The sequence below is a fragment of the Sardina pilchardus genome, chromosome 13, assembly GCF_963854185.1.
Source record: "Sardina pilchardus chromosome 13, fSarPil1.1, whole genome shotgun sequence".
Taxonomy (NCBI): Eukaryota; Metazoa; Chordata; class Actinopteri; order Clupeiformes; family Clupeidae; genus Sardina; species Sardina pilchardus.
This window is the reverse complement of record NC_085006.1, coordinates 29,957,237-29,974,905: the sequence shown is the minus strand read 5'-3', so window position 1 is coordinate 29,974,905 and position 17,669 is coordinate 29,957,237. Positions and strand designations below refer to the sequence as shown.

Here is a 17,669-nt window from a genome sequence, read left to right as displayed (position 1 = left end):
TTGGTGTGAGTGTGTGTGTGTGTGTGTGTGTGTGTGTGTGTGTGTGTGTGTGTGTAAGTGGGGAAGGGGGCGTATTTTTTCTACTCAGTGTGGTTTACAGGTTTGCTGTGTGAACTTCGTTCACATTCTGCTAGCCTAATTATTCAGAGTTCAGTGCAGTTTCTCAGTGTGGGAAAGTGTCTCTCATATTTAGTCTGTGTTTAGTCTGAGTCATGTTTCATGACTTGTGTTTTCCTAATGCAGTGGTTGTCTCCTGTAAGGTTATTCACAGTGCAGAGCAGGCATGTCCAACACACACCAGCAGGGACGACACCTGTTTAACTGACATGAACTAAAGCTATTGTGCAGTGTATTATTGTTATCTCCTTTTCAATATAAGAATTGTTAACATGAACACTCCATAATAAGGGCCCTTAATGAATAGCAAACTAGTCATTAACTAACCCTTTGTTAATATTTGTTAATTGTTACTAAAATATATATTTGCCACAAGTTAATGTTATTTTCATCATTAATATTAGTAATATATAACTATCTCTCACACTGGAAATTAATAATCACAAGGTTCACAAAGGTCCTCAATAAAACACAACAGCACAACAGACTGCACAACAGCTATTATTGTTATCTCCTTTTCAATATAAGACACTTTTTAAAGGGTGAAAGCAACAAAGGCGAGGGTAGAGGAGATTGCAGAGTTATCTGGTTGCAACTACTGGTGATATATAAACTGTGAGAGGACGCTTTAACATAGGCTACTGTAACCTACATTGTGTTGAACCACACGCTTGGACTCGAGCCTGCAAACAGCAGCAGTTTGGATCAGAGGTTGAGTGTGCTAGCAATCAAGCTAAAAGCCAAGGCTGCTAGGTCTCTTGGAAGCTAGGCTACTTCTCTACATCTATACATTCCACAGCAACATTTTACTAATAATTATACACATCCATTATTTTATTTTTTACTCAACGAAAAGGGAACTGTACAAAATAAAGTGCATGTAGTTTCCCTTATCTCTGGTTTGTACTTATTACACAGCTCAGTATTCTAGATATCTTAGGAGTGTAGCTTTCACTGGTCCAAGCGTCCAACACAAGAGCTACAGAAGCTCTTAGTGCACCAGGGAGTGAGTTTTACTAAAGTTTCACATGCACAGCTACTGTAGCCTACTGTATGCTAGCTGGCATCTGTTACAGTGCACTCGCTGTTATTTGGAAAGTGGACAAGAGTGTAAAGAGTGGTCTTTGAAGTCTTTGATGGTTTGTTTTCTCTTAAAACTAAGCATGTGTATGTGTATGCCTTTGTTTGTAGGTGTGCATGTGGGTGCAATCGGTGCATGCAAGGCTCAGTCTGAAGTCTTGCTCTTACTCAGTGTGGTTGATTTGTTTACATCCTGTCAGCATAATTATTCAGTGTGAAGGCCTTAAATGAGATGGTGGGCACAGTGTAGTCTCTTAGTGTTGCACTGATGCAATCATGCGGCGTATGGGAGCATTAAGCTGAACCACCAATTTCTGTGCTCAGGATCTTGTCCATAGATTAGCTAATAGACGTTGCATCCTAATTCAATTGCCTTTCAGACTTTGAATGAGTATAGGGCCCGTTGTCTTGACTGTCTGCGTGACAACATTGGGTGAGGGCGGCATGCGCGTAGATTTTCCCAGACCCACCTGAAAACAAATTTACCCCAAATGCCACCGATTGATGACCGAACACTCCAGCCTCTCTAATGGAGTTGCCTGCCAGCTGGCTCGACACATGTAGATACACACAGGGAAATGTTGGACACCAAGACGTGTCTGATTAAAAACAATGGCGATATAACACACACCTGATTTGATTTAGCCGCGCTCGACTACATGCTTTCTGCTCAATCCAGTGCCTTTTTTGGGAGACAAAGTAGCTCTCTGTGAAGTTCTAGAAAATGTTGCGCTGAGGATGCTAACTTTCTTGACTGTCGAGGATCATGTACGTGATATTAAAGCTGATGTGTGATTAGGGCATGTATGGCGTTAGCTCTCGGCTATGGCCTGCGGAAGGACACAGACGGGTGACTCATTGGGCTGGATGCGGCCCAGGGATGATACACAGTGATGTCATAGGCCTACTGTGCATACAGGGATGATGGTTCAGTTACAGGTCAAGTTTTCCCTCATCAGCTCTGCAATTCTAACACTCACCACTAGTCGGAGTATGTGGCCTTTTCTAGGCAGTATGCCCTTGTGTTAAACTAGGGCAGGGATTCCAAACTGTGGTATACTGTACGTACCTGCGGTGGTAGGCAAGCTGCTTCTAGGGGGTACGCAAGATGAAAAGGGCTATGGCGGAGAGGTGTTAGAAAATGAACTTTTTCCAATCTTTCCTAATTAATTCATGAAAAGAGATAAACAATTTCGAATCACGTCGTAATGATATGGAAACATGAAATTAAAGGATATAATTTGTATACTCTATAGTAGGCTACGTTTTCATTTTTTTATGTATTTTTAAAAAGGCGGCTTATTAAACATGATGCCTGGAATGCTTAAATAGAATGTGTTACTTTTTAATGTGTCAGATAGTCGGGGTACGCGAGCCAAGTCAGGAAGTAGAAGGTGGTCCGCGAGGAAAAAGTTTTGGATTAAAAAACCTGAAGCAAGGCAACGTTTTGTCCCCATGAGTCTTTCTTCATTTTTATTTACATTGTGTTTCTACACATGTTGCAGGGGTAAACTGACACGGATATGAGAGTTAAGAGGCTTTTTTGCTTGTTGAATGTATGCTGAATCACATAACCAGGCCCAGTCTCAAGACATTTTACTTCTACTCGGATATCCCTATCAATCATATCTTCATCTTGAGTTTTATTTAACTACCATGGCATTGGGCTAAACATTTTTAAAAAAACAAATTAAAAAAGTCTGTTCACCAACACATCTAGTCTTACATATGGCTAACTTGCACATATTTATGTTAAGAATGTGAACTGTGTTACTGATTATTGATCTGTTACATATATATTGATTAGACAATAAGCAATATTGACATCTCTAAGCAATATTATTAACATCACTTCCGTTCAAACAAAACAGAGAGCTAGCTCGCCCCTCCCCATCCCTCCCGTGCAACTTTTTTTTTACAGATCAGGGGAACAGGCAGCTAGGGGATGGTGTGGACAATAAATCGAGGGCTGAGAACCAAAGGGGCGTAAGTGACATTACATTTGTTTTGCTCTTAATAGAACTTACACTGTGAATGCACAACAGTACAACACTAAAATCAAAGACAGGATAACGTGAATGCATTTTAGAAATTAATTAGAAACATATGGATACATGCCTCTCCTTTTTTTGACATAATGGAGAAAGCACATGCACATTGGCAGGTTCCCAGCCAGGCGATACATCTCAGCGATGTTTTGAAGACATTCCACACAACTCAACACTTTCTCCCGATTTAGACGTAAGTGCCTGTCTGTGCTGGGTCAAGAGAGAGAGTTCCTGATCCATGAGGCGCTGACTCATGTTTTCCTGATGCAGTGGTTGTGCCCTGTAAGGATATCCATAGTGCAGACCAGGCATGTCCAGGCAACACAGACCATCATGGACGACACCTGTTTGGCTGGCATAACCTGAGGCTACACAGACCTGGACAACTCTCAGTCAGAACACTCTGTTGTTTTCCATGAGGAGAGATGTCCACAGACAGTTCGGTCAGCAGCTGGTTAACTGAGTCCAACTAACCCAGAGCGCCATTAGTGAGTTCAGTAAGGCACACAGAGCAGAGGACCATGGAAACATATGAAGAGGCCATGCTAAAGTAGGGTGACCAGACGTCCTTGGTTTCAGGGGACAGTCCCCGTTTTTGGTTGCCTGTCCCCGGGAAAATACAGAAAACTATGTCCCCGTTTTTTGAAGATAAAAGTTGTATGTATCTCAATCAGATTGTGAGTCAAACTGAAATGTCCCCGTTTTTTCCACATGTCCCCAGTTTTGGTCTCGGTCGGTTATGCTAAAGGAGTGTGATATGTGCTTATGTGCGCTGTCTGAGGTGGGCAGACCTACATATCAGATCCATCTGATTAACCAATGGTCTCGTGGTTTTTGCATTTTCTTGGTAGAAAACTACGATGGTCAACCATGGAGAGCCACACCTGGCTAAGTGTCTCGCCCCAGAGCTGCAGTGGATAGAGAGAGCTTCAACACTGGGGGGAACACCAGAGGACACTCAAATAATATGTGCTAATTAGTATGCAAAGTTCCCCGTGATGTCCAGTGTGTTTTAGTCATTTTAACTTATGATTATTAGACTGGTCCCCTGGTACTACAGCAGTCCGTAAGAGTCTACAAACACACGATGGACTTCATTGCTCACTCTCAACTCGTCTTGTATCAATGCCTACAGACTCACCCCTAACTTGCCACTTGTGTTTGGTTAGCACCCCTTGTCATCGTCTTTCAACACACTGGGTATCCCCTCATGATCTGTTTTCAATGTACAAGAGATGAGCATAGACTGGATTTCAGTGGGTAAACCACACCTGACTTCACATAGAAAACTATAAGGGTTGTTATAGACAACTGAGAAAATCAGCAAATGTTTAGTTTGTTACGACATCTTCACTCACAGTTGATAAAACATGATTAATATATGTACAGTACATTCTCTCCATAAGGCACCTTCATTGTGCATAGCTGCGTAGTTGTCTTAGATGAGGAGAGAGAGTAAAGCCTACCTTACACTAACAGACTTTGACAAAATTCGGGAAAGATTCTTGAAAGATTGTAGTCTTTTTGAGTAAAGCTTGAATGAGGGGCATTAGTTAAAAGACTACAACCTTTCATATTGAATCTTTCCCAAAATCTTGTCAAAGTCTGTCAGTGTAAGGTAGGCTTTAGACGCATGAGAAGACACCAGACTGAAGCTGACGGCTGTGCCCACTGCCCAGCTCTCACAGCGGGCTGGAGGACTCCCTGTGGTGCCCACTGCCCGTGTTGGTGCCCACTGCCCAGCTCTCACAGCGGGCTGGAGGACTCCCTGTGGTGCCCGTGTTGGTGCCCACTGCCCTGCTCTCACAGTGGGCTGGACGACTCCCTGTGGTGGGTGGTGCCCGTGTTGGTGTCGGTGCCCAGCTCGCGGAGCTTGCGGCAGCGCCCGGGCGCCAGACGCAGCGTGCTGAAGAGCGAGGTGCGGAAGGACTTGCAGAGGAAGAAGTAGATGAGCGGGTCCAGCAGCGAGTTGAGCGAGGACAGCCACAGCGTGCTCTCCTTGAGCTGGAAGAACACCAGCTTCTGGCGGCAGTCGAAGAGGCGCCCGCGCGTCTGGCTCATGGTGTAGGGCACGCGGGCGAAGTGGAAGGGCACGAAGCACACGAAGAACACCGCCAGCACCAGGAACACGTTGGCACGCACGCTCTTCTTACGCCCGCCGCCGCCGCTGCCCTGGGCGCCACGGACGGTGCCCGCCGCGCGGGTGGGCTGGAGGTTGGCGCCGGTGGCACGGGTGCGGGCGTACGAGTTGTAGAGCTCCTTGGTGATGAGCGTGTAGCACACCACCACCGTCACCAGGTTGCCCCAGAAGATCACCTGGCACACGTGGTTGACCACCTCGTGCCAGCGCAGGCCGAACTCCGTCTTGAGGTCGCTGCACTTGAAGCGGGACGAGAGCGGCGGGCGGCTGGTCAGCGCCACGTTGGGCACCACCAGCGCCAGCAGCGTCACCCAGACGCCCGCCGACAGGAGCTTGCGGCGCTTGAGCCGTGCGGCGTTGGTGCCCACGAACGGGCGCAGCGTCTTGCGGCAGCGGTCCACGCTGATGAGGCCGAAGAAGAGGATGCTGATGTACATGGTGAGGTAGAAGAGCACGGACGAGACGCGACAGACGAAGACGCGCGCGCCCACCGACGCCAGGTTGGCGTCCGCCAGCACCTTGAAGGGGAAGGTGAGCGTCATGAGCACGTCGGCCACCACGATGTTCTTCAGGTAGATGATGAAGTGCGAGCGGCTGGGGATGCTGAAGAACACCCACACCGCCAGGCCGTTGAGCGACAGGCCCACCAGGAAGAGGAACGAGTAGAGCACCGGGAACACCGTCGTCTTCAGCACGTTGTCACGGGAACAGGTGGCGTTGGCGCTGCTGTTGGCCAGCACTGAGGACATCACGGGGACTGCTGGACCATCCCTGCGCTCAGACAGACAGAGGAAGCATATTAAAGACATATTAAAGGAAGGATATTACAGTCAAATTAAAAAAGACATATTAAAGCCATATTTAAAAGTTTAATCTAAAAAGACATCTTAGAATAATATGTATTAGTCTAATTAGAAGAGACATCTTTAAAGCCACATGTAAAAGTTTAATTAAAAAACAATCCAATAATTACAATACACCCCAAAACATTTACAGCCTTTAGTCTTTAGTAAAACATCCCCAAAGCTATCTACTGATAATAATGTGTACAGGTGCACATTAAAAAAGTGAACGGGCACATTGAATCACTACAGACTATTTCCCAGTGAAGAACGTTATTAACTGGAGAGGGCTGGCTCTGGGCAGCCTCAAACACACTGGAGGTCATGGTGACCCTTACATAGTTCTGCAGAGGGCTGACTCAGCTCGTCTTGAAACAGTCACATGTCACAGTTCCTTGGGGACAGAATGAAAGAGGTTGACAAAATAGACAAAACAATGCATGCAAAATATTTTTTTTAGAGTTTTTGAAAATTGGAAAATCAGTAATGAATTTTATGAAAAGATGACGACATTACTTATAGTAATACAACATAAACATATACATATTTAGTTGATTATTATTTAGCACTAATGCTCAAATGGCTAATGGAAACATGCTGTATGGTATCGATAGATAGATAGATAGATACTTTATTGATCCCCAAGGGGAAATTCAAGATCAACAGATATCATAGAACCGACAGTTTTTAATCATTATTATTTCTGCTAAAAAGCTGTTGAATGGCAGGTGGACATTTATACAGTGGACTCACTAATTCATCCAAAGTGTGTCTGTGTGGAATATTTCTGTCTGCGTTCAGGAGACTCTGTGATCTCTTACCTTCCGCGCCGTTCTCTGAGTCCAGGAGTGGAGCCGGACCCGGTCAGTCGGTCAGCCGGTCAGTTGGTCAGTCAGAGGACCACATGAGGACAGCAGCCAGGACATGTGTGCTCTCCACACTCTGAACACACACATATAAAACACACCACTGTCACACTCGGAACACAAACACTCACAACACACCACTGGGCAGCTTTCGGTCACACTGGGCAGTTTTCGGTCACACTTCTCCATTCAGCTTCCTGACACATGGGCAGAGAGAGGGAGAGAGAGAGAGAGAGAGAGAGAGAGAGAGAGAATCTAGTGTGCATAACAACTCCAACACTTCAACCTTGTGCTGACACTGCATCGCAAATGCATCGGGTGTGCATGTCGCATGTCTGATTAGAGAGAGAGAGAGAGAGAGAGAGAGAGAGAGTGTGTGTGTGTGTGTGTGTTGTTAATAGCTGAGTTTATGCACAGGACAGGTGTGTGTGTGTGTGTGTGTGTGTGTGTGTGTGTGTGTTGTTAATAGCTGAGTTCATGCACAGGACAGATGTGTGTGTGTGTGTGTATTGTTAATAGCTGAGTTCATGCACGGACAGGTGCCTAAACACTTTGCCAGCGATGCATTTCTGGGAGCAAGTGCCTTCGAGGGACTCAACAGTCCTCAAAGCTTACAAACTAAACAGGATCCAAAACAGAAACAGAAGCATAAATAAACATGTCAAACAGGATCCAAAAATAAACCCCAGATCTAAACACAGAAGAGGAAACGGGGAAGTTGGTGCTATCAAAAGCACCTTGCTGGCGCGCTTCCCTCTCATTCCACGGGGCTGTGGGGTTTGTCTGGGTCATTGCCCAACGCTCCGTGTCAGAGGTGTCAGCCAGTTTCCGTGCGAGCCATAGAGAGATCATGAGCGTCTGAGCGACTGTGGCTGTGCTGTGCAGATGGATGCCCCAGTGGAGCACGACAGGCTGCAGTGTTACATGGGTAGTTACAGGGGCAGCCGTGGTGTACTGGTTAGCGCACCGGGCTTGTAACCGGAGGGTTGCCGGTTCGATCCCCGACCAGTCCACCATGGCTGAAGTGCCCTTGAGCAAGGCACCTAACCCCTCACTGCAGTTTAAACGCACATTCCTGCAATACTACGTGTCTGTTTAAATGCACGTACCTGTCATGCTACTAATATCAGTTGAAATGCATGCACATGTACCTGTTACGTTACTCGTCTCAGTTTAAACACACATACTGTACCTGCTATGCTACATGTCTGTTTAAACGCACATACAGTACCTGTTACGTTACTCGTCTCAGTTTAAACACACATACTGTACCTGCTATGCTACATGTCTGTTTAAACGCACATACAGTACCTGTTACGTTACTCGTCTCAGTTTAAACACACATACCTGTTAGCCCACTCATCAGAGCCCCCTCAGATGCTACAGGAGATAAACATTAGCATTCAGATGGCGTCAACTTTGATGGTCATTTTCCTGGTACCTCGGATATCTGGAGACTCAATCAGGATGATGGCCAATCAGGAAACAGGCTTTATTCTGAGAGAGACAATTTTCACCCAAAAGATTCAGCCTTGTCTCTATCTAGGCAAAGAGGTATCCTAAGGTTATTAAACAGCAATGAATCTGTTCCACAACTCTTTCTACTTCTAAACTCGGGGAGGAGACAGATAAAGAGAGTGGGAGAGAGAGAGAGAGAGAGAGAGAGAGAGAGAGAGAGAGAGAGAGAGAGAGAGAAGAGTGATGGTCACCAGGATTAACATATTTAATCTGTGGACGTGCATGAACACTGGCTGACTGTACTGGTTTACTGTGTAAACAAACGGAGAGGGAACCTGATATGCCCCTTGGCGTTTCAGGTGGCCTGTGCTAAACTCCTCCTTTGTGCTCTGGGCCTTTGTGTCCAGCTTTGGCCACGGCCACTCTGTCATCACACACAACTCCATGGCTCTCTGTCATCACACACAACTCCATGGCTCTTGTGTGTTTGGAGATGGATTATCTCCTCTCGTGTGTAAACTGAGCGCAGGTTTTACTAAAGGCTTCCCAACAGGTGGAGACACACTTTGTGTTACGCAGAACACATCCTCAAGTACATTTGCTGTGCTAAACATCAGCTCAGACCTTAAACACCCTCTTACCCCAGACAATGGAGGCGATATTAGGTTACGCCACACAAAATGAAGTGACTGCGCACAAAATTCACTGAATGGACAGAGTGGACTGCGTTTGTGCTGATTGGCGTAATAGACACAGAGTGGGAGTAGTTTTGCACTGTTAGCTGGGCCAGGACCCTTCATTAACCTGGAGCTGATTATGATTATTATTGTTTTGCAGAGAGACTATTAAGAGTTTTTCATCAATTGCTATTTCTGAGACATTTTCTTAAAACATTAAACACAAAACCTCATCTTCAAGCACTATTTACAAAACTTCTGACTCATCTTGCAAAATCAAAGTTTCGCCTCAAAACAGATTTAGATTGACGTTGGGCAACGGCCCAGACAAACCCCACAGCCCTGCACAATGAATGGGAAGTGAGCCAGCGAGCTGCTTTTGATAGGGGCAGCTTCCTCTTGATCTCCTCTGTTACACTAACCAACTGTTCAAATGTTTTGAGGTGGAAGTTCAATTTTCAGTGCAGGTTTTGATTTTGAGGTATTGTGTTTAATGTTTTAAGAAAATGGAGCAGAAAGAGGAAATAACCGTAATATTAGCATGACTTTGGTGCTCAAATTTGGGACTTAGTTTTATGATGTGTAGAGTTTACACGAGGCTCGGAACACGCTCATGCCCATGATCTGCCATGATCCATTATGCCATTATGACATCAGCGCTCTAAGTTCCCAAAGTTCTGCAGCCAGCTTGTAGCTGCTCTAATTAAAACGGGATATGTGGGGACGCCATGGGGATTGTTGCTCTCGCTGCTTTGCTCACCATGGCGACGAGATGGAGTAATGTCTTCTTGACGTGCTCGTAATGTCCTGACTTAGTTACATATCCCTCCTGGACACAAATGTTTTATGCACTTTGATATGACATAATCTTCTTTTATGACATTCAGCATGGGTTGTCCAATAAAAACGTAGAGGTGGTACGTTTCCAGATGTAAACAGAGAGATCTGGCTGCAGGGTGAAGCAGAGAGCTGGTCTGGGTCTCTCACATGGAGAGTCACAGGGTCCCAGTTTGTCAAAATAAGCCCTGGAGCTAAACTAGTATGACTGTTAATGGCCCTGTGCTGTAATGGATCTGCATGGAGATAAATTTATGATAAACAAACAGACAAACGTATAAACCCATGCAGAGGAACACACACACACGTCTACAGAGACGACTCCTGCTACACATACCGTCATGGGTGGGTAAGAGAGAGAAGGATGGAGAGGGAGAGAGAGAGAGAGAGAGATCTCTGTGGCAGTGTCTGTACTATTTTATATCTATACTGTTTCACACCCGTTACAATATCTATACTATTTTACGCACATTAAAATATATATACTATTTCACACACATTAAAATATATACTATTTCACACACATTACAAAATGTACTATTTCAAGACGGGATTTGAGGGCACATATGTGAACTACTGCACTATTACAGTATATCATTTCCATCAAAGGCATCACACACACTCTAGTGCCCGACGACCAAACAGTGTGCTGTATTTCACACAGCGGTGGTCCGCCTGTGATTGAGCGGTCGTCAACGAAGCGCCAGACATCACATGGGTTTGCGTGTGGTCAGGAGCGACGGTAGTGTGTGTGTGTGTGTCTGTGGCTGTGTGTGTGTGTGTGTGTCTGTGGCTGTGTGTGTGTGTGTGTGTGTGTGTGTGTGTGTGTGTGTGTGTGTGTCTGTGGCTGTGTGTGTGTGTGTGTGTGTGTGTGTGTGTGTGTGTGTGTGTGTGTGTGTGTGTGTGTGAGATTATTTACGAGGTCCTCTTGTGCAGTTTTTTAAGCCAAAAGTGGTGAGAAGAGTCAGGGGTGCACAGTGGGGCCACGCATGAGATGGAAGAGTATATACACACAGTCATGGATGGGGGATGGGGTAGAAGGAAGGACACACACACACACACACACGCTCATGCACACACACACACACACACACGCACAGACGCACACACACACGCACATATACGTACACACACGCACAGACGCATGCAGACACTTACAGACGCATGCACAAGCACAGACACACACACACACACACCACACACACACACACACACACACACACACACATGTGCACACACGCACACACTCACACGCACACACTCACACCCCTATGCCCTTTCCCATGAAGTTATAGTTCAGCAGGGAATACACACACTCTCAGGGAACACACACACTCTCTGGGAACAGGGATCTCAAGGAAAGGCACATAAAAGGGGACAATTATGGGACAAAAATTATGATTTCGGCCCCAGCCGTGGCGCAACTGGCTGGGGCACCTGCACCGCACGCCGGCGACCCGGGTTCGATTCCCGCCCCGTGGTCCTTTCCGGATCCCACCCCCGCTCTCTCTCCCATTCATTTCCTGTCTTTCTCCACTGTCACTGTCAATAAAGGCATAAAATGGCCAAAAAAATATACTTTAAAAAAAAAATTATGATTTCACATTTTTATACAGAACAAGCAAGTAATGTGCGTGGAGCCGCCATGAAGAACATTAGAAATGAGAGCCTCTATGTGCAGAGCACTGACGGCATCCCTAGGGCTTGGAGCATGGCCTGAGCCTGTGTGTGTGTGTGTGTGTGTGTGTGTGTGTGTGTGTGTGTGTGTGTGTGTGTGTGCGTGCGTGTGTGTGTGTGTTAGAAATGAGAGCCTCTATGTGCAGAGCACTGGTGGCATCCCTAGGACTTGGAGCATGGCCTGAGCCTGTGTGTGTGTGTGTGTGTGTGTGTGTGTGTGTGTGTGTGTGTGTTAGAAATGAGAGCCTCTATGTGCAGAGCACTGACGGCATCCCTTAGGGCTTGGAGCAGGCCTGAGCCTGTGTGTGTGTGTGTGTGTGTGTGTGTGTGTGTGTGTGTGTGTGTGTGTGTAGTAGGCGACCTTGCTCCAATAGCCCACTAAGTTAGACTGTTTTTAATTAAACAGGGAGTAGCTTTAATACGCATTCTGTGCTCGTGTATTTATTCACAGTTTTTGTATGCAACACACAATGGCACGTCTTGTGATCCACCTGCTTTAATTCATCACGATCTGCTGTTCTCTAAAGCACATTAAGTTGATCTGCTGCTTTCACATACAGTAGAGGGCTGCACAGATATCTTTCACATACAGTAATAGGCTGCACAGATATCTTTCACATACAGTAATAGGCTGCACAGATATCTTTCACATACAGTAATAGGCTGCACAGATATCTTTCACATACAGTAATAGGCTGCACAGATATCTTTCACATACAGTATAGGCTGCACAGATATCTTTCACATACAGTAGGTGTCACTCAGGGACGGACTGGGACAATATAAAAGTCACTTGGACTTTCTTCCAAACAGACCCACTGCCACACACAGTACATGCACACACACACTTTTCCAGTCAAGGTATCACATTCAAAAATAGGTGGTTACATTTGTTAAAAATGCTAATCATTGATTGGGTGCTGCTGAAGAACTTCCATGACATTAAATACTTTCACCCACCAATGTAAAAACCTGCACATTTATCTCTCCTGCTTCCATTCCAAATGTGTGGTTACCACTCACCAAACTGGCTTATCCATCTGACACATCCGGATTGTAGGCCGTTGATTGTTGGTTGAAGGACTATCCAAGTGTACGGAGTCATTTGAACTACAGTAGATGCCCATTGATCACGCCTCTCGTATAGCAGAAATACAGCGCCGACTCCTCAGACTAATGTTCAATCTTAAAAGATTGAGCTTGGTCTGCTGATAACCAAGCTACTACTGTATGTGTCTAAAATATTCAGAAGACCTTGACCCCCTCCATCCCCCCATGAATTCTCATGACTTTTAAGGACCCGTGGGAACTCAACTGATCGTCAGAAGTTCAAGGTTCCTTTGCACAAAGCTTTCCATGTTCTCCTTTTTAGCAACATTCAGACACACAAACATGATGCATATTGTCCATAAAGGATAACAGGACTGTCCCACACTTCGGCTGATTGCTGAGAGTTGGCCAGTCTTCTTGAGCGATGCTTGCATATTCTGAGGTGTTTGGTCACTGAAGACATGAGTTTTTTTGAATTTATTTAACTTAATTTAAGTACTGTATGTAAAAAAATTACACAATGCACAACAATGTGAAACCAAGTTTATGGTGCTCAAATACAATAATAAAAAAATAAAAATAAAATGCAAACATGTAGCCTACTGTAGAATCATCTGTAAAAGTTAGAAAGCTAGTAATGAATTAAGTGAACTGGATGACTGCGCAGTTCCTGATTCGGCTCATCAGCAGAGACCAGGGCCAGATGTTTGGTCCAGCTTCCTCTGACTCATCCTGTCACAACAGCAGCTCCTAATAGAACAGTCTGTAGCCGTGGACTCATTTCCTGTCTGGCGGACCAACTTCCACTTTCTAACCGGAAAAAAAAAAAAGGCGACGCCACTTTCACTACTGAGTTTCAGCGTGGATGTCTGCAGCCACATAAGACACGCTTAGGCATCAGTGTGTGTCTGATGAACACTTAACACAGTGGGCCAGATGTACTAACGTTTTGCGTCCATTTCAGGCGTAACGTGCGCGTATAAACATGGGGATGGTATGTACAAACACGCCGCAATGAGAGAAACGCGCAGACTGCCTGCCGTGGGAGCTGAGAATGGCTATTTGCGCTTTTCCGTGTCATGCATATTAATTCCTGGGCGGATCAGCTGGAAATGGGTGTAACGCGCAAGTACAGGGGAGGAGAGGTGCTAATAGCGATTGATTAAGTATTCCGCCTTATGTATGAAAACAGCGCACGTCTACTTTGCGTTGAAAAACTTCCGCCTTCTGAAAGCAGGTGTAATCCAAATTGCGGTTAAATGCGTCTATTAGAAAAACGTTTAGAGTCAGCTGAATCACTATTCAGAGCATCAGTTTTCTTCATTATACTATGTCAAAAGCAACCTTAACTTTTGTTTGCCTCTCTAAAATCGTATTTTCTCTTTCACGACATAGCCTACACTTCCCAATCTGTTAGACAGGCATTACTGTAAGTCATACCCGTATAGTCTACCAGCAGTAAATAGTTCACAAGTATTTTTTTAAGTGGATTAGTAGAACTTCTAGGCCTACTCTGTCTGTCGCTGCTCATTGACATCTCTTTGTCTCATGAATGATCGCTAAACTTGGATTCTTTTTAATATTGCAATATTCAACTGCGCTTGTGGTTCAGCAGCTCTGCGCACGCAACTAGCGTTGTGGAGGGGCGGGAACGGGCGGGGATGACCGCAGTTAACGTAATGAAGTGACAGCTTAGTAAATTCCACGCAATATAGCCAAGCACAGCGTTCGCATTCTGCGTTTACAAAAACTCGCTGTTAGCGCTGTGTTAGTACATCTGGCCCAGTGTGTCTTTAGCAATGACTTGGCTACCGTTTCGTGGTTCCACTAACAAAATAAATAGTTCACCACACAGATAACAATTACAGTGAACAATTACAAAAAGGGAGAATAGCAATATTATCAATAAAACAATCAATTAAGCACTAACCTAATGAGAAATAAAACAATGAAATGAGAATAGCAATCAAATAAGTCACTCAGTTAATTATATAATAACAATAACTATATAACATGGTAAGGCTAAATTTAAGGACAATAGCAGAATAAATGTCAAATTCTAACAATGGACAAATTATAACAAAACAATACTATTATACAAACCATAACACATAACAAACGCTCAAAAGACTAAGTGCATATTAAACAAATATGCCTTAATAAATGTAATGTAATGAAATGTACGCATTAATGCCTCCATGGTCAGTTCCAGGGGCGGACATTTCTGGTTCCAGAGAGTAAAAGTCCTGCCATATATTCTTTCTACCAGTGCATTTAACACAAGTGATACCACTAATTATCTGATCTACCTGGCAGCTAATTAGGTAGGATGAGCTGGTTCACTAAATGGTTGGAACAAGTACTTGGCAGGACTTTTACTTTCTGAACCCGGGATGGCCAGTTCAGTTCACAGCTGCACAGGTCTGTGGTGGAGTATGTCCAGTGGCAGACAGACAGCGATGCCAGTTTGTTTAGCGTGTGCACCCACCGGCCTTGTTCAGTCCCTGTGTGCCGCAGCGGCTGCCAAGTGCAGACAGCCATTTAAAGCGTACCACACAGGGCCGTGTGTTTCTCTTGACCGGGCTCCAGGCACAACACCCCACACCCTCGCCGCTCACTCCACAACTTAGCACCTCTGGCCCCCAAACACGGCACCGTGGAGCTGGGCATGGCTGCTGGTGCTATTTTTATTAATATTATCATTACTTTCTTTTTGGGCTGGAAACGCGGGAGGGAGGGAGGGAGGGGGGACTAAAGACAAAGACAGACTCAACTCAAGGTGTGCGGAGACAGCAAGAATTTAGCACATGTCTGAATATTGCCGCTGGGATCTCCGAAGGGGCCGGATCAGAACCAGCACGGGTGAAACCGCTCCACTCCGGCCCAGAGCTGGTCAGCTGTCAAGGCCGTCTGCGTCTTGTCTGTCTGTCCTCCATCAGCAACTGGCCTTCTACCTTTACAGCACAGCTTTTTGTGTCTTTACGGCACAGCTTTTCTGTCTTTACGGCACAGCTTTTCTGTCTTTACGGCACAGCTTTTCTGTCTTTATAGCACAGCTTTTCTGCCTTTACAGCACAGCTTTTCTGTCTTTATAGCACAGCTTTTCTACCTTTACAGCACAGCTTTTCTGTCTTTACGGCACAGCTTTTCTGTCTTTACAGCACAGCTTTTCTGTCTTTACGGCACAGCTTTTCTGTCTTTATAGCACAGCTTTTCTGCCTTTACAGCACAGCTTTTCTGTCTTTACGGCACAGCTTTTTGTGTCTTTACAGCACAGCTTTTTCTGGCTGGTTTTATGGCACAGCTTTTTGTATCTTTACAGCACAGCTTTTTCTGCCTTTACAGCACAACTTTTTCTGTCTTGGCACAGCTTTGTCTGCCTCGGCACAGCTTTTTCTGTCTTTACAGCACAGCTTTTTTTTGTCTTTACAGCACAGCTTTTTCTGGCTTTACAGCGCAGCTTTTTCTGTCTTTACAGCACAGCTTTTTCTGCCTTTACAGCACAACTTTTTCTGTCTTGGCACAGCTTTGTCTGCCTCGGCACAGCTTTTTCTGTCTTTACAGCACAGCTTTTTTTTGTCTTTACTGCACAGCTTTTTCTGGCTTTACAGCGCAGCTTTTTCTGTCTTTACAGCACAGCTTTTTTCTGTCTTTACGACACAGCTTTTTTCTGTCTTTAAAGCACAGCTTTTTCTGGCTTTACAGCACAGCTGGTTTTATGGCACAGTGTTTTCTGCCTTTACAGCACAGCTATTTCTGGCTGGTTTTACTGCCCTGGTGTCTGTGTTGCAGGCCAGTCTCTCATCTGCTTCCTATGAGCCAGCACATACATTTACCATATGTGTTGAGACTCAAAGCTTGTGCTGCATTTGTGGACACGAGGGCTGATAGATAGATAGATATATAGATATAGATATACAGACGGAGAGAAAAAGAGAGAGAGATAGATAGATAGATAGATAGACTGTGCTGCGTTTATATTTTTCTCAGATGTGCAGAGGCTTGACGGCTGTGTTGTGTTTGGAGTCCCATTGTGATGGAGAGATCAGAGCCGCACCACATGCCGGAATGTTCTCTCCCATCTGTGCAGGGCTCTCTTATCTCGCCTTCGTGGTCTGTGCCTGAGCTCGATAGGTAGATAGATAGATAGATACTGTAGATCGCTCTATTCTCTCCCATCTGTGCAGGGCTCTCGCTCTCGTGGTCTGCGCCTGAGCTAGATAGATAGATAGATAGATAGATAGATAGATAGATAGATAGATAGATAGATAGATACTGTAGATGGATCTATTCTCTCCCATCTGTGCAGGGCTCTCGCTCTCGTGGTCTGCGCCTGAGCTGTTACTGTACCTGCAGCTCTATGGCCAGAGGGGCTGAAATTCTTTACATACAGTGTTATGGAAAGAAAAGGAAATTGTTGAATCGAACACTTGCTTCTGTTTTTCCACTTTGGAGATCTCCACCTCCCCCCCCCCCCCCCACACACACCTCCTTTGTCCTCCACCTCCTCCACCCCCCTCTCCCTTCTCCTCCTCCACCCCCTTCTCCCTTCTCCTCCTCCACCCTCTCCCTCCTCCTCCACCCTCTCCCTCCTCCTCCACCCTCCTCTCCCTTCTCCTCCTCTACCCTCTCCCTCCTCCTCCACCCTCTCCCTCCTCCCTTCTCCTCCTCCACCCTCCTCTCCCTTCTCCTCCTCCACCCTCTCCCTCCTCCCTTCTCCTCCTCCACCCCCCTCTCCCTTCTCCTCCTCCACCCTCTCCCTCCTCCCTTCTCCTCCTCCACCCTCCTCTCCCTTCTCCTCCTCCACCCTCTCCCTCCTCCCTTCTCCTCCTCCACCCCCCTCTCCCTTCTCCTCCTCCACCCTCTCCCTCCTCCCT

The 17,669-nt window shown here is 45.7% G+C and overlaps 1 protein-coding gene across 1 annotated transcript; it reads right to left on the bottom strand.

The window, feature by feature from the left end:
• Positions 1 to 2,823: 2,823 nt before the first annotated feature.
• LOC134099989 (P2Y purinoceptor 12-like) lies at positions 2,824 to 7,219 on the bottom strand. Its single transcript, XM_062553036.1, has 3 exons — positions 7,049 to 7,219; positions 6,566 to 6,621; positions 2,824 to 6,156 (listed from the first exon to the last, which is right to left on the bottom strand). Coding segments are annotated over exons 2-3 (1,110 nt in total). The 5' UTR covers positions 6,568 to 6,621; positions 7,049 to 7,219; the 3' UTR covers positions 2,824 to 5,048.
• Positions 7,220 to 17,669: the final 10,450 nt, after the last annotated feature.